A 26,714-nucleotide genomic window follows, 5' to 3' on the forward strand; every position below is an offset into this window, starting at 1 on the left:
ATATATATTTATTTAAGTATATAGTATATAGTCTGCCAGTCTCAAAAGAATAGAGTGGAAGAGGATAGGGGGCCATTTAATCATACCACCTGTTCAGGGAAAGAATCCAAATTAAAGTATTCCCAACAGATGGCTGTACAGCTTCTTGAATACATCCAACGAAGGGGAACGAACCCACCAACTCTGTGGATAATAGATATCACTGTCAAACTGCTCTTAATTTTAGGAAGTTTTTTTCTAGCATTCAACCAGCATCTACTTTCCTACAATTAGTAAAGACAACAAGTCAATAAACATTCTTTCAAAAGCTTATATTCTTCTACATAGAGAACAAGGCTTCTAAAAAATGGACTATATCAAATTCAGTTATAAAAAATACACAGCTTGAGAAAATTCAGATTAAAATTTATTTGCCATAATTTCTATTATTATATTTTTTATTTTTTAAAACAAAGTATTTTGTTTAAATGGAATTGTTCACAGCACTGTAATACCAAATTTTTATAACAATATATGAAACACACAATATAGGCATTCATTTTGATATTGCAACATACCAAGGTAAATTCATACAGAAATGTCATTTAATTCCTGCCCAAATGAAAACATGCATGTGGCCATCACAAACAAAGGCACTTTATCATATCTACCAATAAAACTTTTCATGCAGGTCAGTCACATTGTCCAATCGATGGCGTCAAGCAATGTGCCCTAATCTGCCCTAATTTAGGGGATATTGACAAAAATGGCTTTAATCAGGGGGAGGGGTGGCAAGAGAATAGGATGCAGCTGTCTTGATAACCAGGCAATGTCACTTCAAGCCATAGTTCATTATTAGTTCAAGGCATAGCAACATGAGGCATAACATGGTTTTTATTCCCCCTTCCACAAATGTAGTTCCATGAAAGGGAGTTGGAATCTTTAGTGAATTTTTAGTCTCCTCAATTTTTCAGGATTCCTTGGAGGAAATCAACTTTAACCCAACATAAAGCCATTACATGCCCTATGAGGTAGAGTGGTTTTGACAGAACTGAACTGAATCAGTTTGAGAACCTTACCAAAAGTCACTCAGAAGGTCTGTGGCCAACTGTGTAACTATATCAAACACTTCAGACTCCTACACTGGCTTCTTAATATGTGGATTTGCCTGTCCAGACAGTAGTGTTTTGCACTTTCTGGGTTACCACCTGCAAAAATTGCAGATGAGAAGGCCCTTTCTGAGGATGCTCATTTGACTAAGGCTTAGATGCCAGCAAAGCTACAGTTGAGGATATATTGGGCTCTACCTGCCTTATGGGAGTTGAACCAGCCAAGGATGCACCATAGATGTGCTCCAAACCACTTTTCAAACTGCCGCAGGATGTGCCCAAAGTTATATTCCATATGGCTGTTCTGCCCTTCGAATTCAAAGGCAAAAGGGTGCTCCAGAACATGTCAAGGCACTAACCTAACACCATTTGCAGCTCCTTGACCAAATGCATCTTCTTCCAGTAACACGCTGCAGCTGAGAGGACAGCCACATGACACAGAGAAAAGGCACTGTTGCTTTACTGAGCTGCAAGCAGGGGATAAGTTCCTGCTCTTGTGCTCTCTGAAGCACCTTTGTGCCTTTGAAACTGAAGCACTGCACCGCTCTAGCACAGTATGTGATACTGTCCATTTACATCAGACCCAAGCTTAAAGAGGAACAATGATGCTAGCCGTGGAACTTTAGGAAGCACTATTACATAAAAGATCACCCAACAAAGACTTATTGGAAATCTCACAAAATTAGAATTCCCAGAGATATTGAATGGGGGAAAACAACAACAGTCCTTCTGGTTTCAAATATCAAAAGCTGACATACCCTTACTGGACACCTCTTTGAGGTACCTGAGAAAATTCAGTCATGCTGCCTGTTTTATGAGTGGGCTGCACCCAACTTTCAAAGCCTTTCAAGAACTAAATGTTCCCAAAGACTGGGAACATCACCAAAGAAATCTTAAATGAAATTCTCATAAGAAGCTTAGCTTTGCAATGTATTTTTAACTGCGGCATAGAAAAATACATTACCTTTAGATATGATACTATAGCTTTAGTGTTCATATAAATCAAGTTTCAACATATTATCATCTGAATTGCAGAATTCTATACACACTAACACATCTGTAACCAGAACTAGAAAAGACTTAGTGGAAATCTTCCACTATAAGAATCAGTTTTGTACATACCAGTATACAGTACAGAATAGTTTTGTAAAACAATGTTTAGTTCATTTCTGACTTCATTTCTTCAACAGCCACATTTCTTCAACATAATCAGTCCTGAAATGTCCATATAGGACTGCAAACAGCAACAGAATATCTATATTAGACACGGTGTGAGAAAACTTATTGTGTGACTCCTGGAACAAATTATTGTTTCCCTTGCTGGCTTTAGGGATACAACACACAGTAGAAGAGGGTGAATTAGCCTATGGTCCTACTATTTGCCATGCTTCCATTCTGAAATCTTTATGCTTTACTGGAATGTGTATACTGATACTGCAAATAAAAGGATTTTTCTATTGTCTTCTAAATCCAAGGAGGTCTTAGTACTTCAACCCAAGCAAGGGTTGAAGTGATCTCCCCACTAAGAGGGCCTGCTCTCTGAGAAGCCAGAAAGTGGTTATTGCCATGAATACATAGTGGGAAAACTAGCTACCAGCAACCTTATAGGTAGATGCTGCTGTTTTTATGAGATTAAAGTGGTTATGTTCCTGTTACTCGAAATAAGTCCAGCATTTTCCCCAATCTATGGAGATATATTAGTGAGGCTATTCTCATCACTAGGAGTTAATTTAGAGTTGTTCCCCACATTTTTCTCATCCAAAGAAAACTGTGTTATGTGGGTTGGGCTGTTAGGAAGCTCTTGAAGGGAATCTAGATTAGAGCTGGCTGAAGGAGAAAATGTTTCAGCTGGCAGAGGAAGGTTGTGGGTGTTTGAACGCTGAAATAAGGCAGTTATGGAATTTCTGAGGTTAGTTGGAGTGGGTGGAATGGAAGTATGAGCAGCAGTGGGAGATGCAGTGGTTCTGCTTGTACTTGAATAAAGAGAAGACAGGCTGGAATGAGTCATAGAGGATCCAGTTGATCTGCCAGGAAGATCTCCAAAGCTTTCTGGGTTACTTAGAAGTGGTACAGTGGACTCTGGCTTTATCTGAGGAATTGCTGAATGGCCTAGCCAAGAAGGAGGGATGCCACTTGGTGGTTCATTGAGATGCAACCTGATGGCCTCTCCTGGTCTGGTTTGGTGGAGTCCAACATTCCCTAGTGCGGTTGTGTTCATAAGTAGAGTCTCCTGTTCACTTGCATTACTTGCCTCAAGAGGAACCTCTGGAGTGAGTGAAGCAATGTTGGAGGTAGAGCTGCAGTAGCTGCAGTGGCTGTCAGACACCAGGGCTGTGTAACCTCTTTGAAGAGTTTGCAAGGATGTCTCTGATGCTCCATCTTCCAAGACAGGGTTGGCTACTCTATTCTCCAGGGAGGCCAAATCATCTGATGTGAGAAAGGCAAACTAGATTGAGCAGTGATTGCTCTGAAGCATTGTGGCAAATGTGTTATTTATGATCTGTATTCTAGATTGTACAAATCTCAACCTGTAGTGAGCCCAGATGTGCATGAGTATATACGAACATGCACAAACACTGCCCCTTCCCGCTGGATCATACAAGCAGATGTAATCACTCACAAATACAAACTATAAACAACTATTCCATACAGCTCAGACAGAGCACAATTGGGGGTCCAAAAAGTACATTGTAACACATTCTGCAGCTTTGAGCTATGTAACATGTTAAGAAACTTGTATTATAGAGCAGCAGAATAGGAAACTGGTTGCAAACCAGTGACTGTCAGAAGATGGGAGACAGCCATTTTAGAATCTGTTCATCAGCTTTCCCCAGAGGCCCTCTAATACCTGTAACTTCAAATACTATATCCCCTGTGTTCTGACCTCCGCTACGATCCCAATCAATTTCAGTTTGCATGACAAACCTAATGCAGCTTCTGTAAACATTTCCATGCATAGAATCTTTTTATATTTCCTTAAAAGGGGCAATATAATTGGATCACATACTTTTTTTCTTGCTTTCCAAACTGTTACCTCCTTGTAGATCTGACAGCATGGAATGAAGAGCAACAGATTCCCCAGACAGACGTGACAAAAAATGCTTACCTGTAACTTCATTATTTTGGCAGTCCAGGCAGCAATGAGTCAAGGGACCAAAGGGCTCCATACAGGTGTTTGGACAGGACTTCTTGCAGCTCACCTCCCCAAGCTGACGGGACAGAAAATAAAAGAGGCGTTCAGACACAGCAAGAAATCACCGATCCCAGGAGGTGAACCCGTTGCCTTACATTGTCCCTCTCCTAGGGATGTTCCATTATATCTTACTAGTATTTCTATTATTGCACAGCATGGTTGGGAATTATGCAGGAATATATAAGAGAGGAGAATTAAATCTGGAGCTTGAATACAGTACGCTCTCTTTGTTGTATATGGCTGTGAAAGCTGGATCATCAGAACAAGGCTGAGCAAAGAAGAAATGATGCCCTTGAGTTATCGTGCTGGAGAAAATCAGTGAGAATACCGTGGACTGCAATACCAGGAGAAATAAAACCAGACTGATCATTGAAAGTACTAATAATGAAGCTGTTGTGCGTTGTGAGAAGAGTTACAACTATATTGTTCTAAGACAGGACCTCTGTCGTTTTTCGGCCAGGAGGAGTTAGGCAGGTTTCTACTGTTACTGATGGGGTTTGTTTTGCCTCTTTTCCTTTGGCCTACTCTAGATCAGCTCAGTTGTTCTCTGTGTTTACTATGAATAAATGTTTGTTCATAGACTCTGCAATTTCTGCTATCTGGTTTGCAGACTACTCAACAGAAACTAAAGCAATTATATTGGACACATAATGGAAAAGCAAAAGTTATGAGAGAAGACCCTGAGGCTGGAAAAATCAGAGGCAATCAAAAAAGAGGTAGGTAACTAGATACTATCGCTAAGCAGGAGCTTATGAGAACTCAAAGAAGCACAGCTTGACAGACAATACTGTCAAACAGAGGTCCATTGGGTCACAAAGAACCAGAAGCAACTGAACAACCACCGTTTTCCATTTTGCTAGTATGTTATTGCCTTAATGGAGTCCAACCAATCAGCAACCATGCCTTAGTTGAAATCTTATTTAAGATTTCCAAAGAAACAATGGGAAAGAGGGGAAAGGAACATAGGATATTAGGAGGGAGTCTCTCTTTCTCCAAAATCCTCACATCTCACCTGGCAGGTACAATAAACACAGGGTTCATCTTCTGGAACAAAGTTGTATCCATTGATTACTTTTCTTCCCTTGTAATTGCAATCTACAGGAAAAAAAAAAACCCACACACACACACACACAAGAAATACAGTTTCAACCATGAACATACTACCTACAGACCTGTTTATGAGACAGCATGATCAGATATAGTGCCATACAAAAATTCAGAATTTGCTTTCTCTAATGCTAAATATTACTCAAGATTACCAGAACATCCTAACTGCTGACTACTGCACAAATGATTGTATAGGTGCAATTTCAAACAACCCATCAGATATCAAACTGAACATTCAAGAACCAAACCAGTTACTAATATACTTCTCCGAGATTTTAATTTTTAGTCTCATCTAAGCAATAAAAACTATGCATAAATCCCTAACAACAGGACAGATGGCTGTTTAGTTTATACATAAGTAAATAATGTCAGTATAAGCACTCTCTTTTAAACAAATTACATTGCATGAAAACATGAAACTCACAAGTTATACAAAACTCTTAATCAGAACACAGAGAGAAAGCAAAATTGGTGATGTGGATTAGTAAGAGAACAACTCATGTTCTGTTCTTTGTTTCATTTAGAATTACTGTCCTTTGGTTGCTCACTGTTTTTAATACATTTTTTTTCCCAAACTTGATTTCTGGACTGGCTAAAAATTTCAGTTCCTATACCGTTCTAACTAGAATTGACTTCAAAGTGTTATTCTGGCTTTTCAGTGCCTTTTACTAGCAATTTCCTCCTTTCAGCTTGTTTTTTTTTATTGCTTCCTGTTTACTAAGGAAGCGGTATTTCTACTAAATTTTCTCCTGCAACTTATTCAGTTCCTATATTCATCTGGGGGGAGCAGGATGCTGTGAGGTTAAAATAACCTTTCTTTTTTTCCATTTTAATAGCAAAATCATAATAGTCAATAGTTGTTTGTTGTAATGATTGCCTATTCTGACATACTCAGTCTCACAAGGGGATTCTTTATGAAAACTGATTTATTGAAAGAATAGTAGGCAAATACGAAGAAAGGTGAGAATGAGCAAAAGCGTGCCAAATACAAACTAAAAACCCTCGCTTGAAAACCATCCCCGCCCTTCCTCCCTCCTAGCAAGAAAGTTGCCTGCTGCTGCAGCATTCCCCACCAAAGTGTGGGATGTGCTATGCTGCACAGTTACCTTTAAAAAGATAATTACCTTTAAATTAAATATGTTTCTGCTTACCAGAGTTACTTTTACAAATTGATTACCTGTCACAATCTTTATGTTTAAATTCCATTTGGAATAGTCATTTGGAAAAGCCACATATCTGAGATGCTTACCATGACAAATTGGACAGCACTCGCCTTCTGGATGGAAAGGGTATGTACAAAATATGACACAGTCCACCGGAGAACACGCCACAGAGCCCAGCTATAAGGTTCATGCATAGACATGCACAGAGTTGTACACAGAGAAAGAGATAGAGAGAAGCGGGGGGCGGGCAGGGAAGAACCTGCATTAATGGCAAAGCAATATTATTACCCTGCAATTTAAAATCTTCATCTGCTAACACATTTTTTTAAGCTTCCTCCCCCACCTTTTTCCTTATTTCTATTTCTTTCCCTTCCCCCCTCCCTCAGCATATCATGTTCCTCAGTAATAGTTGTACTCATATACTTCTTGTAGTATTACATAGGAAAGTTTCACAGAAATAGCAAATAGATCTGTTTTCTAAGAATCAAGAGAAGTGAGTTTATTTATTTATTATTTATTAATCAAATTTATCACCGCCCATCTCCCAAAAGGGACTCTGGTTGGAGTTAGGGTTGGGACAAAAGTGCAAATGGAACATTATGACCAATTTTCAGATTGTTCCTTCTTGTGCCCTTTTCCTTGGATTGATTCCAAGTCCTATTATTTCAGTAAGAAATTGATTTTGATAGTAGCGGAATATTTTCTATGAGTACTTTTCAATGGAAAGAAAGAGAAGAGGGCAACCAGAACAAGATGGATAGACTCAATTACAGCAACGATGAGGGCACCATTAGAAGACCTGAAGGGCCAGATCATCCTGGAAAAGTCTATCTGTGTGGTTGTTAAGAGTTGACAGTGACTTGATAGCACATAATCAATCATAATCACCTTTTCAATGATTTAATTACTGATTCTTTCAATAACAGATATTAAGTGAAAATCTAAACTATCCAAGTCTCTTCAGTCACAGGTCTTACTTCTCCTCAGAAACAAGGCCCATGGAGTTCAAATGGAGGAGGCATTACCAGGAAAATTAACAAAAGACTGCAGTTCAAGAAAATTAGCTTACCTTCTTGAAAAACTTAAATATGAGCACAATCAATGTGTCTTTATTTCTTATACACAGCAGGAATGAGGAATCTGCAAGCCCTCGAACCTCATTCCCAGATGCCACCCAAATTCAAATTGCTGAATTTAAATAGAAAACTATTTGAGAATCATCTCTCAGAGAGCCCTCCCAAAAAAACAGGCCAACAAACAAAAAACAGCTAAAATGCTATGCATTAAAGATCTATGTATGACCTATATTTAATGTGAAATCTGAAAAATATTTGGGAACTGATTTGTTTATCATTTAAATTGCACTTTTTATTTTTTCAAGCACTCTACTGGCTGTCAAAATGGATGGACTAATTTTGTTTAAATACATATAGCTGGCTCAAAATAGTTTTCTATTCAGGTTTTTAAAAAATGATTAAGCGGTGGCAAAAGTATATATGAGAATGTATTCTCTTGCCTGTTAAGACTTTTCTAACCTTCTTGCAAACTTCTTGGAAGGATCTGGCTGGCCATTCTCAAAGACAGAACATTATTTCCTTATTCGTATGTCTAATTTATTAAATGTTATTAAAAAGTTGCCTTCTTTCTGAGTGTGAGGGGACTCCAGACCTAATTCTTCCTTCTTTTAATCCCACCCACTTTTGTATGTCCCTACCCTCTTCAGATGTTCTGGGATGTTTTTATATGAAGTCATGTAAAACCCCATGCATAGAGGCATGACATAATATACATATGTATCTCTCTGAAAGCTTATGAGATGGTGGAATGTATATACCATTCTGATACCCTCTTGGGATGTAGCCACTCAGTCCAAAGAAGGTTGTCCATAGTTACCAGAGCTTAGCATTTTTTTCAGGCTGGGGTAAGACAAGCAGAGAGCTTACCAAACAAATGCAACTCAGGCATGGATCCAAGACAGAGGGGAAGGTTTCATTGTTATAGAAGATCTTCCCTGCATAGGTGCAGCCTTTGGTTGAGAAATGGAAAAACATATTTACTTGGTCAACCTGAGCTGGCTAGCCTGTATAAAAGCCTTCAGGCAAGCATGAGACAGGTAGGCATGACATGGATGGTGCCTGCTTCTGCACAAGATATTTATCATACTATCAGCTGCTATCATTTATGCAATTTGTTGGGGGGGAGTCAGATGACATTGTCTTCCATTATAAACCATCCTGGGTGTTACCTAGTGCTTCTTTTTTTTTCCCATTAAAAATCTATTAAGGATGAACAGACAAAATAACTGCACAATGTCTTTTGATTAAAATCTTAGGAAATGTTCATCTGAAAGTACTCAACATGTAACATAGATGTAGATGTTAAATTCTGAAATTTAAGACCAATTACAGTATCAATATTCTTGTGCTTAGTGTTTTCATTTATGACACTAAAAAACTATTACTGACAAAAATCTTTAATAAAATGAAAAAAAATGCAAATTCAGAGAAGTGTCCATGAACAGCAATAGTTTTGGAAATTATTTACTAGGTTTACAATGGCTTTGCCTATACATATTATCTTCTCAGAATGAGTACCAGCATACACATTTTTTAAAAAAGAGGAATGCTCATTTGAGGTAGGTTTCTCACATTTATACGTGAGCAGAACAATATTCTGTCTGCTTTAAAAGCAAGAGGCAGAGGCAAGAAGTAGAACTAGATTCTAAATGGAGTTTGTTTTTTTCATTTTATTTATTTATTAAATTTATGTGCTGCTTGACTCTCAGTGACTCTGGGCAGTTTTAATTTTCTTTACAATGTTGGTGTAAAACTGTTAAAGACGATGTACACATCAGTGTCCAAAACAGCTGCACTCATGCTCAGAACAATATGGATGTTCTGTGAAGGAAAATATTTGGTTTCCCTAAGAAGGAAACAGCTTTCTGAAAAGATGGAATTTTACCTGCTGAGCAGTCTGGACAGCACTGTCCTGGGATTTGGATTGGATGAGGACACATCTCCAAACAATCTGTCCTCTTACAGCTCACTGAACCATCTGCCTGTAACAGAAAAGAACTTCACAGAAACCCACAGCACGAACTGCTGGTCTGTTGTGGGCAGACAGACCCTCCATTGCCTCCATCCCAGCAGAGGTATCAGTCTTCTGTTAGTTATCTTCAAAAGGTTCTAGATCTGTTCTCTTATTTTACACCCAATAAGGTGAGTGTTGGATGGTGTCGTCTTGGGAGAGTTGATTACAATCTTAGCATACATATGCTAGAGCCTCACTGGAGATCCCCTTGCACTCTGCAACGAGACCCAGCCCAGCGATGTCTAGTTTCAGGCATCAGTGCAATCACAGAGGAGGTGACATCACTTCTATCCAAGGAGGCATATGCGGACATCATAGTAAATGAGCAGGTAGCATCTGGAATGTTGGGGCAGGCTGAGAAGTTACAGCTGGAGCAGGAGATTGCAAGCAGGAAAGAGACTGAATGACAAGAAAGGAATTGCAAGACTGTTAAGTGTGGATCTATTGATTTAAAATGTGGATATGTACCATTCTATCTAAATGAGGTACAAGCAGTTTCCACAAAGCAATGGATTTCTATACATGCCATTTATACATTTGTTCAGATGATTAATGAGCTGCTAGGAAGCATAGAGCAGCATGCTAGAGATACCATGCTGCCCAAAGTTTGTCATTCAAGTTATTGGTGAGGAGAGCACCCAAAATGGAAGCCCACTCTGAGCTGCCCATTGCCTATGAGCTGCAGGTTGTCTCCCACCATCCTAAATAGGAAGGATCCAAATCTCACAGTTTGTTAACCTGTGATTTACAATAATAACCCAATTATGGCATTCAGGAGTCCACAAATGCTCATCCTCACATCCCCCTAATGGCAGCACAAACATGCCTATTTTTTATATAAACCACATGTTTATGATGTTGACTCTGTCTCATTCCCTACCAACTGGGAAGCAACTTAAAGCATATTTAGCTGTTTCAGTGTTACAGTTGTGTTTTGCCTATTTTCCTGATGTAATATTTGCTCGGCTCACACGTCACCAAAAATGTGGTAATGGCACGGTAAAGGGTTGCAATCTGCCCAACTCCAGTTTACCTCCAGGTTACTGCAGGCACCCTCCTCCCCCCCAGGCAGGGCCAGCTTTAGGTTAAGACTGAGTAGGCACTGGCCTAGTGTGTCCAAGCCTAGAGAGCACCAATGCCATCCCTCCTTCTGAATCATTCTAGAAATGCGAAACTTCACATTGGCAGGACGTGATGCCATCATTCAATGCATCCTAGGGGTGCAATATACCCTTGAACCAGCATTGCCTCCAGGCACTTGGCCCTGCCCCCCCTGGCCATTTTGGCTTAGACTGCAGGAAAAACCAGACACCTGACAGTTAGTGGATCTGCCCATATAATGCTTTTATCAGGTTTTACTCAGACTCCTTATATGCAGGGATCTAGTGTTTTTTTGAAAGAGCAGTAGACCAATGCTTAAAAAATCAGGTTAGCTCTAGTCCAGTGCTATGCAGAAGATTAACTTAAACCAGGAAGGTAACTAAGCTCTCAGAGTTGTGTGCTGCTGGTTCTATCATCAGGGAATGGTAGTTGTTTTTCTCACTGACAGGTGGCACTCAGTGGGAGGGAAAATTAAGCCCAGGGAATCCACCAGTCACTTTCCTTAGCTTGTCGAGCATTGAAACAGTACAATGGCAGCCTTACTATTGAAGCAAACTAGGGATTATCAAGGAGGGCAACACAATAGATGTCAGCATACTTTTTCTGCCAACCCAGATAGTGGAAGGCAGCATTTAACATACAACTATTTGACTCTGCCCAGTGTTCCTAGAATAACCAGGCAAAGAAACTGGAGTTTGAGCTACATTCTTCAAAGTATCCATCTGAATCTTGGCTAGGGAGTGTTAGGGGGCTACTATAGCAAAGGTAGGAGTAATAATAATAATAATAATAATAATAATAATAATAATAATAATAATAATAATAATAATAATAATATGTGATAGGAGTCTGGAAGGTTAAAACTCAGTGAAATAGAGCAGGTTATCATTCACCTGGCAGATGCATAACTCACAGGGATCACCCGGTGACCAGAGTTGTCCTACTGGAAATTCAACTCCATTGTCATCTATAAAGCAACCTGGTCAAGAAAAGAGAGACAATGAAAAGAAACATTTGTAAATATATCTTGGCAAAGGTAAAAGGCTCCCTCTTACCAGAATGCTTGGTAAGGGAAATATGATCAGCATTCTACATGCCAAAAGTCCATTTTTGCACAAAAGAGAATCAAGACTGCATGGAAAGTTAGTTTGATATTTGGTCTGATGTGTTCTGTCTGTCCTAATCAGTGTTTCTCAACCTTGACAATTTTAAGATGTGTGGACTTCAACTCCCGGAATCCCCCAGCCTGCATGCTGGCTAGGGAATTCTGGGAGTTGAAGTCCACACATCTTAAAATCGCCAAGGTTGAGAAACACTGGTCCTAATCATGAAGAGTCTCACTGAGGAAAGTACTGCACTGTAAATTTTTTGCTATAGCTTCTAGAGAGGCTTAAGGATTGTGATCCAATGTTTTTCTACTTGCCTTCCTTCATACCGGCTTGGCTAGGCCAAGGTTATAAAGGACTCATCCTGAGGTAAGGAGGATGCCAACAGCAGGGTCACCTTTGAAAGACTGACTCCAAAGAATGCTTCCCTTAGGGCCTTAGGGAGATCAGAAGCCAAAGTTATATGATCTACTAATTTTGTTTTGACTTTATATTTGCACGTGCATTGCTGCTTGTTTGTTGTGGGTATCACACCATTATCTGCAATTACTGAATGTATGGATGTTGTAATGGTATGTGAAAAAGACCTTGAGAGATGGGTGAAGAGATGCTGCCTAGGGAACAGTCAGATAAGGGAGGGCATAGTCCACAGCTGTATAATGGGCAGAGAAAGGCTTAGAAGAGACTTCTAAGACTGTAAAGAAGATGGCAAGAGATTTGTACTTTCAGACTTGCAAGATTGTGTTAATGTAGCCTTACAATAAAGTAGAATTAGCTCATCTGGTCCTGTTTCCTGTCTGGTCTACCTGGGAAGGCTGACAGATGTAGAAGTTGGTGATGCTGCTATGTGCTCAGGGGAGGAGAAAGAGAGAGAGAATGGGATGCTCCTGTTGAAGCAATTTTGGACTGTATGGGGTAGGGGTAGAGTTGGCCATGGGAAAACTAATCAAATAAAGAAAACTTATATTAGATGTTTGAAAACTATCCTGTGTTTTGATCCCTCTTTCACCTAGAGAAAAACTGTCTGGTCAGTCTGCATTCTAGTCTTATGGACTACTTTTTAATTTAATATCTTTATTTTTAACAATGCAATCTTTAATTTTACAAAAAATAAGCCTAAAAATAAAAATTCAAACTAAAGATACAAACTAAGAAGGAAAAATATCTATCTTATATTTTATACTTATCAATAGTCACTGGTTTACCAATGAATTCACTACTATAATATCATCAATATAACATGTTACTGTAAGTTATCTCAAAACCTCTGCCATAGTAACACATAATGCTGCATCCTTTGATTGGTAGAAAATATTGCCTTTTCCAAAACAGATAATGCTGGCTGCAGGGATCTCACCTGTCATGGGTCCAGTCCTTCGGCAGGTGAAGCAGCATTGCCCTGGAGCCAGCAGCCAGTCCTCACGGGGACATCCTGGTGTAGGGCAGGGAATGAAGGAGCACTCTACTTCACCTTGCTGAGGAAGGACAGGGTGCCATTATTAACAATAAGGATATGGAGAGGAAGTCATCAAGACAGGTGTCCACAATTTCTTTTTAACATATTTTTAAATCAGGGAAATCACACTCTACAGCTCCCAAGCTATGCAATGGTTCCCTGGTGATTTTCTGGATCTGTTTCAATTGGGCCTTCAGCTAGAATACAGGACTAAGAATTCCATAGTCACCTTGGTGGGTGATCAACTGTTGGCAGGAACTGGATTCAGCATTTTCCCCCTTGCCCCTTCTCTCCTTTGCCTTTACCCTTTGCTCTCAAGGGCTATTAATAAGGTTCCCCCTTCTGAGGATTAATTTAGCCAATTTCACAGTTGCCATGTAGTCCTGAAACACCAATAGAACTCATTTGACAGTTTGAAGTTTCTGCAGTGAAGCAGGAAAAAAAGGATGTTTCCCTTTCAACGGATAAGGGAAGTTTACAAGGCTTCAAGAACAACCAGAAAGAAAAGATCGAAGTCATCCTTCTAATAATTGAAATGCATGGTTTCTTAGGTAAAATGATGTGAAGCATAAGCTTACGCTGCTGCCAATGTTTATGTCTCACCACATGCTTTTCACTGGGAGGGAGCAAAATTTAAAGCTGTGAGTGTGTACATTTGTGTGTGTGTGTGTAAGAGAGAGAAATCAAGAGAGGCTGCATGTGCATTGAGTGAGAGAAAGGTGATTGGCACATCCTCTGAGGTTAGAAAGGTAGATGAGTCCAGATAAAACACGTACCCTGCACACACAGGTGGTACAGTCATCACCATCAGGGTTGAACTCAGTCCCCTCTGCATATATCTGCCCGCGGAAATGACACTCTGCTACAGAGGAAAACAACAGTAGGTCAGTCCTGCTGTCAAAGATTCATAACAGGAAAGGGTAACATGGCACAGGTCAACTTTCCATAGAAAAGAGCGTGATTGGTGACTGGATAAGGGGCCTGATTCATCTATGGCATCACATTTATAAATTTATGAACATAGCTCTTATGATCTCGTGCCCATAGCTCTTATCTTGTAAATTTATACCACTATGTCTTGTCATACTACACAGACATTTGGACTTTAATTTCATTTATTCAGCATCCCTCCTTGAAATTCTTCCCCCAAGGTGCCCTGTCTAGTGTCAACTGTATTTATTTTTTTCACAACAAGAAAAGATCTTTCATCTACCTTTCCAAGGCTTTTTAAAATGCCCCATTTTAAAGATGCACATTTGGTTGCCCTAATAATCATTTCAGCTGAATATTGTAAACTACCTTGGAAGTTTTTAAAACTGGAAGGCAGTGTAGAATTTCAGTTATTGTTCTCCTGGTCAGTAGCCTTGTGAAATAGGTTTTGCTCTCCTCAGATCATGCAATAGAGTTACCCTGCATTCAGTACTCTAATTTATGTCACTATATGACTGAATGTTGTCTTATACTCAGGTCCTTCTGACCATGTACTGTCTTTGATATACTTACCTTCTATGGGCAGATTACCACCCCACCACCACCACCAAATCGGGACATAATCACTTAACCATTTGCAGTGTGAATAGGACATTTCAACATTTCAAGGGCAGTTCTACCCCAGATAATAGTATTTACATTACAGTGCACTCAAGCATTGAAAAGTCTTTACACTGTGAATACTAGCATCACCCACTCATGGGATGTCCTGTTCGTTTGGACCAGGCCTTTCAAAGAATGACTTCCCACCATTTCCACCCTCCTTGTTTTGCATTGTCTCTAAAAGACAAGACTTCTTTATGGCCCTGATCAAGTTATCAAGAGAGATCTACTGTACCTGGCTGGCAGGGACAACAGTCTGTCTGAGCAGAACTGGGACATGGGCTGGGTGTACATTCTGGAGAAATACAGGAAATGTTGCCTGCCTGGAATGAAAAACAAACATTACAGTGCAGATTGGTCAATTTTTCATTTCCTCTGCCTTGTCCAATATAGTTTCAGCCTGATGTCACATCTGGATTGTATTAGTGAATGGCAGGGTTTCTCAACCAGGGTCCATGAAACCCTAGGGTTCCATGAGAGGTCACTAGGGGTTCCCTGGGAGATCACGATTTATTTAAAAAAAAATCAAATTTGAGCAACTTCACATTAAAGAGGTAAGTTTCATTCTATATTTCTAGTTTAAGAACATTGTTAATGCATACAGGTCTACCCATGAAACAAAATACAATCATTTTGTAACGTCTGGTCTATATTTGCGCCTGAATGTGCAGGGATTCCCCAAGGCCTGAAAAATATTTCAAGGGTTCCTCCAGGTTGAGAAAGGCTGGTGAATGGTATCCCATAAACTTGTGGCATCAGGATATTTTAGATTTCAGCCACTATAATTTATAGACAGCAAGATGAGAAAGACTGTCACAGAGAATGGATTATCATGAATACAATCCTTTTCCTCCCAAATACTCACACACATCATTTTCACTAAATTCCAAATGCTCCTCACCCTGGACCACCTCAGTGCATTTGGCCACCACAGGTAAAACAGTACCTGCTCTAAGTCAAAGGTTTAGTACCAAGACCACCAACACCATTTTGGGCCCTGGGACAGAGAGATCCTACAAGCTTCTCCTTGGCAATAAATACAGTACCAATAAATTTAACACAGGAGAATATGTTCCCCTTCTGTGACACTTGCTGCCTAACAGTAGGATTAGTATTGTTCCCAGCCATGATGTAGCTGGTAATGAGTCCCAGTGCATCTCACCTACAAAATCACCCTTGGAAAAACTCTGCTCACCCAATCAATTCTATGCACTCTTTCTAGATAGCAGACTTCAACCACTGGAGACAGGCATTCCAGTGGTTATGTGGATAAGAGTGCTAACAGTGAAGGCTGAAAAGGAAGAGAGTACAGCTTGTAGTGAGAGGGACTCCTTTCATTGTTTGTAAGGGCAACAGGGGAAGGGTAATAACACGCTATCTCCTGTTCCTGCCTGTGGGATCCTTGTACAGGTTTGAAATCATAGGGAACATTCCTTGCCTGTGCCTCTGAATATCCCGGTTCAGAAAAGGAGTCTGGCTGGCATGAAAGCAAAAGGAAAATCCAAGTTTGATAGAAGCTGGCCAGTATTTTCTCTGCCACTATTGCACTGTTCTCCCCTCTTTCTGTACTTTTGTTTTGAAACTTGGCATCTTTTACAAATAGTAGAGAATCAGTGACCCAAGATACGGCTATAGAGACCAGTTAAAATCACTTGTGGGTCTGAAACTGTATGTTAAATCAGATAATAATTTGTGCTATAAAGTAAAAAAGAGGAGGAGGAGGAGGAGCTCTAGTTCTTTCTCTTAATTCAACTCCACTTTCTGGGCCATTGGGCAAAAAAAGATGTCCATCAAAACATTTACAAGCTTCAGTACAATGTTGCTAGCTGGCTCACAGCAAAAGCTACAGTCATTACTTGAAGCTTGACTTCCATCTAAAGATACCAGTGTTAGCAAATAGTTATTTATATGTCCTCAGAGAAAGAAGACCAGCCCCAGCTCCCTGGGACTCTGTGAGGCTCACCAGGCAGACACAGACTGTGCAGTTCTCCTCAGAGAGAGAGAATACGTCCCCTTCAACTCTGGACATCCCATAATAGAAACAGCCTGTAGGAAACAGGAATGAGAAGATTCTTCTCTGAAGGGACAAGAACTAAGGGAGACAGGCCCCATTTCACCTTTCTCTTAACTGGGAAAGATTCAGTGGTCAGCATGTAGACATTTTCAAAGACTTTTGCTAGATGCTCTCCAATATTCCATAGATGAAACCACTTGTAACAGTATCACCATTTGCAAGTCACAGACAGTCCAAGGCACCTCTTGGCTATTGCACACTGTTAAAAGTGCTATTTCGGTTGTCTCCAATGTGCAAATCGCCATATGTATTAAACTGTACGTACTCCCATTAGGCCCAACAGGTTTAGAGAAGGCCACCAGGTTGGGAACGGTTGCTCTATTCTGCTTTTTTGAAGATTTCAGAGCTATTTTTTAGGTTAAAGCAAGCCTAGGTTAGGGAATGTTTGTGAGCACCAGGATGGATCTTTGATACTCCAGACAATGTCCATGGTAATTGAGAGCTACATTGGTGTTGTGGTTGACTTACCAAAGCCAGGTTCCAGAAATTAGGGACCGCTTCTGGTCAGTTGAGGGGGAAGGGGGTATATGGTGAAAATCCCCCAAGGCTGGAATGGGGGAAGGCCCACGTGTTCCTGTCTGACACAAGCATACACAGCCTTGACCTTGTGGGTACTTCTCTCACCTGCACAGCTAGGACAGCACTCTCCCTGGGCTGGAGGAATTGGGTGAGAGCAGGAAACTTCACATATCACTGCTCGACAAAACACTTGTCCACCCTGAAATAAGACAACACAGGCAGCACCAGCAAAATACCTGAAGTTGGAGAGAAGGCTAGGAACTCAAAATATGCCACATACCTTACACGAGCAATTCAGACATGGTGGTTCTGTCCAGTAGCTGCTATTTTCATGAAGAACCCCTCCATGCCAGCAGGCAGATGGCAGGGCATCAGGGGGAGCTGAGGGAGATAAAGGGCTTGGGGGAAGGGGTGGGCTAACCTTCTTTTGAAGCAGAGGTGGTGGAGAAGGCCTGGCAGTTCTGGGCCAGAAGGAGGTGCCAAAAGATGAGCTGCGGGGAGGAGATGTGGAGGTGGGAGAAGCTGCAGGAGGAAGCCCTGAGAAAATGGGAAGGAGTGGGAACGGAGATGGGGTTCCTGGTACCCTCGAGAGAGCAAGGGCTGGGGAAGGAGGGGAACCTCTGGGGGGCAAGACAGGTCCTACAGATTCTGGAGAAAGGCGCAGCAGAGTTGGTGGCTGCTGGAGAGATTGTAAAATGGGAGAAGGGGCCAGGCTGGACTTTGAAAAACCTGTGAGGCAGGAGAGAGGAATGGGGGGTTGGGGGTGAAGAGAGAGAGAGAGAGAGAGATGGCCAATTAGGTTAAGAAATCCTCTCCCCCTCCCCCTGCCGCAAATACACAGCCAAAATATATGTTGCTTCAATAGCCTCCAAGCCACTGTTGGGAAGGATTTTTACTCTCCATGAAGAAGAGCTTTTACCCTGTGCTCTCAATTGTGACTTCTATCTAGCTTTTGATTTCAGTCTTCTCTGATGACAAAAACAGAGGCTTTTGAAAAGCCACGTTAATAGAGCACAAAGGGTTCATAAATTCTATGTCTCCAGAGTAAATGAAATCCCATTTTGAAAAAATGGGGAGCATCTGTCAAAACAGATTGTTTATGGGACAGGTAGAGCTTTGACTGGAGACTTCTAATTTCTATCTATCTGGTAAAAAGTTCGCATGAAAAAAAGCACCTTTTAAGAGACAGCCTGGAAAAAAAAGGTACATTGCTGAAAGCTGCAGACAGAAAGGGGTAGTTTTATTTAAAAATATCAAGAGTTTACGGTGAATAATGTACATTGCAAAATTATGCTTCAAGGAAAATTGTGGAACAAGCAAGGTCAGAGACATTTGTATTAAAATGTTTCTTGGGAATGTTCATCAATGTAATGTGTACCAAGGGCAACTGCCTACAAAGCTCTACACAACAGAAAAAGCTATCTGTAAAAACTGCTATAAGTTATTTTACAGATGTTTTAAAAGCACATTAAAAAACCTGACAGACTAGATGTTCATACTGCAAGCTCCTTGCATGGTAGGCCCATAAGCCCAGGGTTTATATACCAAGGTATGGCTGCCACCTGCTCTTTGCCTCCTTTCCTGGAGCTAGAAAGTCTCCCAGACCACACAAAACTAACCTACCTGAGAATAGGAAGGCAACTGCCTGCATCCCCTCACCTCCACTTGGGAACAGCTGGATAAACCCAGTACTGTTTCTAAGCAACCTAGCACATAGCAGGGAAGTTCCCTTAACAAAACAGAGGAATCCACATCAGCCTATCAGGCCAATTTTTTAAAAGAAGAGATTAAAACTGCCTAGAGTCCCCTTTTTGGGAGAGATGGGCAGTGAAAGAAATTTGAAGAATAAATAAGTATAATAATTTAAATAAAAAGAGGAAATGTGCAGAGTTAGAAAAATAAATCCCTGCACCAGAAAGCTAGTCTGGTGAGATCTGCATGCTGAGGGAAGATAATAGACTTAGAACCCTGTAGCATCTTGTGAATTGGTCTTGGATCTTGGAGTTGGCCAGGAACCAGCAGGCATAACTAGGACCATTGGAAATGACAGCAACAAGAAGAAAGGGGAGGGATTTTGACTGATAGTTGTCACAGTTCTACTCCATAGGAGCAATACATTTGGCAAAAACACTATCACTGGTGCAACTCCTGTCAACATTTACCAATGTAGATGAGATGAGCAAGGAAGTGCCAACAGGATGCTGACTGAGATTGTCTAGAGCAGTGTTTCTCAACCTTGGCAACTTTAAGATGTGTGGACTTCAACTCCCAGAATTCCCAGCCACCCTTGCTGGCTAGGGAATTCTGGGAGTTGAAGTCCACACATCTTAAAATTTGCCAGGGTTGAGAAACACTGCTCTAGAGGAAGAAATGGAGCCACCATCCCAAGCAGTTTACAGCAGCAAGCCAGCTATTGCTAGACTTAGTCACTTTGTCTTATGCGGACTGGATGTATACATGTTCCAACCCCTCTTCTTTTCCTCTCATACATCTCATAGATCCCAAGCAGCCTGATACATATTCCCATAGTCTCAGGACCTTTCCAGACCATCAATTTATACCACAATGAACAAATAGTTGATGTAATGCAAGAGATCAAAAAGGCTTCTTCAGGAGCAGGCCTCCAGGGAGCAGATGGCAGTCCTTACCTTCACAGGACACTCTGTCCACACTGAGCCGGTAGCCTGGATGACAGCTGCACATAAAACTCCCCAGCGTATTGTGGCAGGAGTGGTGGCAGGTTCGCTTCTCACTGGGTCGGCGGCATTCATTCACATCTGCACCAGACGCACAGGGCGCTAGAGGCTTACAGCACAGCTAGTGGCTGTACAGATATTCCTGTTGCTTAGCCATAAAGGGCCAGAAAGCGTGGGACTCACTGCGTATTATGAAACATATATTTACTAGCTATGCAGCAGATAGCATACTGATAGTGAATAACTGTGGGGTCTTTTACTTTTCTTAATTCTTCCTTAGGAATGGGAAGTGAATCTTCTGAGATCTGTGGACTTAGAGTGGACTGTAGGAACAAAGAAACAACCTTTGCTTTGATCACTATAGCATCAGAACAAAAAAGGTACAATAAAGTGGGGGGGGAGAGAGAAAGGGTCTGTGTTAATGTCAAAGGAGAGAATATGGGAAGAGGGATTGAAGGCATGCCTGCGTGCAAATGCCTGGAAAGTAAAGGAAAAGACCAGGGACAAATGAGGAGGGAGCATACCCTAAAAGGAAGAGGTAGGCAATGGTAAGCTGGTCCACAGAAAGGCCAGGTAATGAGGCTTGCCTTCCCTGCATGGATGGGCAAGGCAAAAAGTGGGGAAACAACCAATCTGGTCCTGCAGTGGCCGTAGTCCAGACTCAGCACCAAACCAGCCCTGTTGCCAACCCCCTGCAATCTAGACTGGAACATTTAAAATCCGCTTCAGAGACAGCCAGGAACACCATAAGAGAAAAAAACCTTAGGCTGCCATGCGGAATTGCCCATGTACATTGTTATAGCCAAAACCTGGCTCACCTAAAGCGACCAAAACACTTTGAAGATACAACATAATTTTATTAGCATACAAACAATAAAACAGTGTACACTGGACTCCCAGCAAAGTATTGGCAGCTTCTTGGGCAGCCCTGAGCAAAAGCAGAACCTGAGCTTATATACTCTTTGCCTACATGCAAAGAACAGGAAAAGGCAGACATGGTGAAAATTACAGCATGTTGTTGGAATGTTTTTGATAAACCCATCTGCGCAACCTTATTATTATTTATCCCTTCCTACTAGGTCAGCATGCTAGTCACACTGAGATATGGTCTGTGACTAGAAACAAGTTGGTTTACTGAGCCACAGGTTCTTGACTGATTCTTCCCCCTGTCACCACTCAGGGCCAATTCAGCTTGCTGTGAATGGTTTCTTACATGGGCACTTTAAGCAGTTCATATGTATGAGGGGGCATCTCATAGGTCTAGCAGTGAATGCAGCTTACATGTGTGTGGGGGTGGGTACTTTGTACCACCATAACATTGAGTAGGAAAACTTTTCCATCATTATTTCTCAATTTGGGAAAATATCTCTGTTGAGTTTAGATATGTGACACTTTCAGAAATACTACTAAGAAGAAAGAACCGAAGAGGCTAATCAGCACATTTTCAAATGTGCGGTTTTAGGACACTGCTGTCACTCTTGCGGCAGACAAACCAACCTGCAGCCTCCTAGAGTTTCAATCAAAACAGGCTGTTCCCCAAAACTAAAGCAGTGATAACAACACTACCTGCCTGGACCACATTTTTGAAAGGAAAGGAAATAAATCCTTCAAATGGTTCACTTCCAAGTTGTTCTCCAGGGAGCTATAGCTGTCACTGTTCATAGAGCTTTTAGGCCAGGATAAACCACTCATTTTAGAAGAAAGGGATCTGCTGGGCTCCGCAACAAAAGCAGACTCACTCACCCATGCAGGAATGTCGGTTGCCATGCAGGTAGAACCCAGGGTGGCAGGAACACTGATAGCTGCCGATACTGTTTTGGCAGTGCTGCTGGCAGGGTGTTGCTAGGCACTCATCAGTATCTGGGATCAAGATGGTCAATACCATTGGCCCATGACAATCCATCCTACCAAAGTTCCTCCTGCAACGTTTTAAAAAACTTCATCCAGACCTCCCTTCCTGCAGTCCCAGTCTGACCCACCTTGACAACTGTGCCGGTCAGTGGCAAGTTGCATCCCCGGGCCACATTCGCACACAAAGCCCCCTTCTGTGTTCACACAAAGCCCCTCGCAGGAAGCATTCAGGCACTCATCAATGTCTGCAGAAAAGAGATTTGTGCGGGTTAACAAACATGAAGGCAGGAGAAGAGACCAGCTGCACCAAAAGACAAAAATGGAGACAATTTCAGTGCTAAATGGTCATAGTTGAAGAATAAGGCATCTCTTAGTGCATGAGAGTGGTACCTTTGAGGACATTTCCCTCCCATTCCTCCCCAGGTCTGCAGAATTGAAAACCAATTATGCACTCCTATGGGACAGAACCAACAACATACAGATGACAGGATCTGACTCTCTCCCTTCTGGTGTAAACCAAACTTCTATGCCATACAGAAAGAGAGAGTACTAGTCCTGCTTGTTAAACACAGAGCTAGAGATTTTTTCAAAAGAGTGCTAAACCCATATTTTAAAAGATAAGTTTAATGTTCTTTGTAAAGAGTGGTAAAGTCATGCATACAAGTCACCCATGTGGTGACTGACCAGTGCTGTAGGCAGGTGCCTCTGTGGAAATCAGGTGTCCAGTCTCTTCTGCAGCCCAAGCCAAAGTGGCCAGGGAGGACAGTACTGACCGACCAGAAGGGTGGGCATATATCCACAGTAGCCTAAAATGGCCATCAAGGGCTAGGCATAATAGAGTGGTGGGCATGATTGAGAAGTTGAAAAAACATTTCAGAAGAAGGCAATGCAAACCACTTCCATATTGTCGTGTCCATGATGTCAGCAGTTGAGCTTGACTTGAAGAAGAGGTTCCTTTTACTTTTTGATTTGTACAGAACCACTCTAGAACACTGAACCCTATCATCACACCTTTTCTCTTTAGCACAGCCTCAATATTATTATTTTGGTCAGCACCAGTTTAGCACTGAGCTGCTGTTGTATCTGTGTCTGTGTGTGAACAGAGAGAGTGTCAGTGAAAATGAGTTGTAGCATAATTTATTTTTTAAAAAACTTATTAAACAAAATAAACATGCCACTGATGAAATGCCAAACCCAGATACATTATCTTTCATCTACCCGTCATAACTGTTCTGCTCAAAAATACAAGGCATGAAAGGATATTGAAATGCTAAACACGCCAACATGTATTATAATTACTGATCCAGCTTTTGATGAAGGGGCAGGCAACCTTTTGGACAAGGCTGGCCATTTCCCTTTCCTCTTTCTTTTCCTTTTCTTCCCCCCCACACCCCCCGGGAGTGCTCCAAGGTATGTAAGAGCCATGTGGCATATGATAACAGAATAGTTAGAGCTGAAAATGTTGGCCCTTTTTGTGACTTGTTTCTCATTTGGGGGGGGGGGAGAAGTGAAAAAAAAATGCTGATACCAGATTTCAGCAGCAGAACCTGGGGATGCTCTGGAGTCACAGAAGTGGAGCTGTGTGGCCAGATGTTGACCAATCTTGCTATAGCAAAAGGCCAATGACTTGCTCAGTTTAAAAGTCTGAAAACTCCCTGAGAGCCCGTAAGTTGCGTTGAAGGTCCATTTCTCCTGATTCCCAGGGAGGGAGTCACCCCATCTTCTGGCTTACCCACACAACGTACACCATTAGCTGTCTCAGTCATAGAGAATCCCAGCGGGCACACCCTTGCCACCTCCTGGCAGCCCCCATGATTGCAGGTGAGGTCACAGCCATACTCCCCACAGGCTCCAGCAGGGTCTGTAGAAGAACAAGATGGGACAGTTTCACAGAGAGGTTTCAAGTAGGGGAAATCTGTAAGGTAATAAGAATGCAAGGACCATGAGACAGGGAGAGATAGAAGAAAGCATCCCCAGCTTCAGTGCTGCATGAGCAGAAACGTCAGAGCCAGAATCTCTAAGACAAATAGGGCTGCAAAAACCGGAATAATGACTAGATGGTAGCAAAGAGGGCTTTATGTTATCTTTTTGCTGAAATCCTGTGGTCATCTGGATTTCTGCAGTCCAGGACTGGTAGTCCTAGAAAAGAACTTAGGGAAAAGGCTGGATGTACTGGCAGACCCCAGAGGAGGGAGGAACCTCCAAGCCCAAGAGTTCCAGCATCATTTCATTCAGCTGTTCTTTTGTCTGTTTTTAGTGAAAACAAAAAACACCATCTGACTGTTACACTGTTAACATAGGTTAACAAATGAGAGAAAGTAATACATTTCCCAGAGGCACTATTGCCAAACCCATAATTGCATAAATTGACACTCATCCAGAATGTTTGAAAACCTTGTTTTCAAAATCCTTTTCCTCATCGTGTCATAAGTCGCTTCTCTTCATTTAGCTCATAATGTGAAGCCTTTCTCCTTAGAGTTATCAGCTTCCTTCCATGTCTGTCTGATCCTTTGAAGAAGAATCCCATGAGCTTCTCCAATCACACCTTCTAACCCACCACCTTTTATGAGGAAGACAGCGTATGTTGATGTTATACCTTGTTCTTTTTTAAGTCTAGAGGACTGACATTTTAGCAATTTGTCCAATTTATTCATTATTTGTAATGTTATGAATTTAGTAACAGTCAAATATTTAAAGCAGGTAGCTGGGCTGCTTATAGCAAAGCAGAGGTTCTCACATGGCCATGCCTACATTGCCAGAGAGAGAGAAAGATGCTGAGTGTCACTCAGAGTGTTGTTGGCTGCATGCAAAGCCAATCAGGAAGACCCAGCATGTTGTTCCAGCTACATGAAGAGAGAATTTTAGAGTATCTGGAACCGATGACTAACAACACAGCCAAGAAAACAAACAAAAGGATCATCAAACAAATCGACCCAGAGTTCTCACTGGAGGCACGAATGAACAAGCTGAAACTATCTTACTTCAGACACTTTATGCGAAGACCCAGCTCTCTAGAGAAGTCTCTAATGCTGGGAAAGATGGAAGGATGGCCAGCAGCAAGGTGGATGGACTCAGTTACAGTGGCAATGGGTGCACCTTTGGAAGACCTGAAGGACCAGGTTAGGGACAAATTGTCATGGGAAGAAAAAATCTATCTATGTGGTCACTAAGAATCGACACCAATTTGAGGGCACATAATGAATCAACTACTCAATGACTAACAACAACAAACTCCACACTGGTAAGGAAATGCAAAACATTCTATGACTTTCCAGGGATGATTTACATGTATTGTCATATTAAAAGAAGAATGAAACTGGATCACTGGCATGAAGCACTATAAATGGAAAGGGTGGAAATTTGATTCTAAGAATATATGCCCCTTGCTGGGATTTCTATAGCACTGGCTCTAGGAATATGTGGCCATCCACCAGTTTTTGGATTCTGGTTCCCATAATCCAGGAATCAATTACATGATTTCAGTTATAATTATTTCAGTTTTTATTAAACCTTTAAATTTGATTTAAATGCATTGATGTTATTGTTATGTTTTATATATTTTACTTTCCTAAATTTTTGGGAACCATTTCAAGGATGTACAGTATATAAACAAAAAGGCAAGATATAAACTTAATAGAAAAATTATTAACCAATAAAATAAAGTAAGTTCATAATTATTAATCATGCTAACTAAGATTGATGAAGATTATAGCCTAACAGTTGCTGGAGGACCACATGTTTTTCCCTCCTGTCTAAAATGTCCAAGATTCCATTTGAGCCAGGATGAGGCGAATACGAAGCGCAGTATCCTTGGCAGTGGTACACAGCAGCAAGCTAGATAAATGTTCCTACATGTATATAGCTGAACAACTTTTCCCAATCAGTTTGCACTACAGATGATCTCGTCCTCTCTCAGAAAACTGCTCTGCATTTTCCAAACTTTTTTCAGTGCTGCCATCTGAAATTTTGCCTAGTACAGGTCCCCTTTTATAGGGCTGTAATGACGGGAGGAATGGCAACACATGGGGTGTTTTTATTTTTGCTATTAGAAAAAGATGTATAACTAAGAGAGGAATGGAATGGACGTTTGCAATCTACTCCATAGGCTCTCTCTTATGGCTCCCAGACTTGAAAATATATCCTAAACCCACAAATCAAAGATCTCGTCTTCTGAATACCAGGCAGGCCCTCTATAGGAATTTTGCATCCTGTTGGCAAACAGCATTGCTGGTAGCATTTCAGGAAGTGCAGCTTACCTTGACAGGTGACGCCCTGCCTTCCGTCCCTGCAGGCACAGACATTGGGAGCTATGCAGAAACCACTGCCACAGCCAAAGGAACAGAGTGCTGTGAGGAGGGCCAAGGAAACATCCATTAGACTTGGCAAGAATTGTATAGACATGTATGTATGTGTGAGAGCCAGTATGGTGTAGCAGTTAAGGCATCAGGCTAGAAACTGGGAGACTGTGAGTTCTAGTCCTGCCTTAGGCACAAAGCCAGCTGGGGGACTCTGGGCCAGTCACTCTCTCTCAGCCCTAGGAAGCAGGCAATGGCAAACCATTTCTGAAGAACCTTGCCAAGAACACTGCAGGGACTTGTCCTGGCAGTCTCTGAGAATCAGACATGATTGAACGGATTTTTAAAAAGATGTGTGTGTGTGTCTATGTGTGTGTAGAAA

The 26,714-nt window shown here is 41.4% G+C and overlaps 1 protein-coding gene across 4 annotated transcripts in view; it reads right to left on the reverse strand.

The window, feature by feature from the left end:
- Positions 1 to 414: 414 nt before the first annotated feature.
- VWCE (von Willebrand factor C and EGF domains) overlaps positions 415 to 26,714 on the reverse strand; it is a 30,022-nt gene continuing 3,722 nt past the window's right edge. Inside the window, exons 3-20 of one of the 4 annotated variants that reach the window (XM_063289176.1) lie at positions 26,294 to 26,383; positions 23,770 to 23,898; positions 22,166 to 22,282; positions 21,930 to 22,046; positions 20,139 to 20,267; positions 17,771 to 18,219; positions 17,596 to 17,689; positions 16,861 to 16,943; positions 15,133 to 15,220; positions 14,081 to 14,166; positions 13,206 to 13,323; positions 11,636 to 11,721; positions 9,513 to 9,609; positions 8,495 to 8,577; positions 6,638 to 6,728; positions 5,294 to 5,376; positions 4,195 to 4,297; positions 415 to 3,515 (exon numbers count right to left, since the gene is read on the reverse strand). In XM_063289176.1, the coding sequence (XP_063145246.1) occupies positions 2,773 to 3,515; positions 4,195 to 4,297; positions 5,294 to 5,376; positions 6,638 to 6,728; positions 8,495 to 8,577; positions 9,513 to 9,609; positions 11,636 to 11,721; positions 13,206 to 13,323; positions 14,081 to 14,166; positions 15,133 to 15,220; positions 16,861 to 16,943; positions 17,596 to 17,689; positions 17,771 to 18,219; positions 20,139 to 20,267; positions 21,930 to 22,046; positions 22,166 to 22,282; positions 23,770 to 23,898; positions 26,294 to 26,383 (2,786 nt within the window). In that variant the 3' untranslated portion in view covers positions 415 to 2,772. Of the gene's footprint in view, positions 3,516 to 4,194; positions 4,298 to 5,293; positions 5,377 to 6,637; positions 6,729 to 7,620; positions 7,740 to 8,494; positions 8,578 to 9,512; positions 9,610 to 11,635; positions 11,722 to 13,205; positions 13,324 to 14,080; positions 14,167 to 15,132; positions 15,221 to 16,860; positions 16,944 to 17,595; positions 17,690 to 17,770; positions 18,220 to 20,138; positions 20,268 to 21,929; positions 22,047 to 22,165; positions 22,283 to 23,769; positions 23,899 to 26,293; positions 26,384 to 26,714 lie in introns of those variants that run through there. The other 3 variants (XM_063289177.1, XM_063289178.1, XR_010066848.1) reach the window with 3 other exon arrangements.

The sequence above is a fragment of the Candoia aspera genome, chromosome 1 (genome assembly GCF_035149785.1).
Source record: "Candoia aspera isolate rCanAsp1 chromosome 1, rCanAsp1.hap2, whole genome shotgun sequence".
In the NCBI taxonomy this organism is placed as follows: domain Eukaryota; kingdom Metazoa; phylum Chordata; class Lepidosauria; order Squamata; family Boidae; genus Candoia; species Candoia aspera.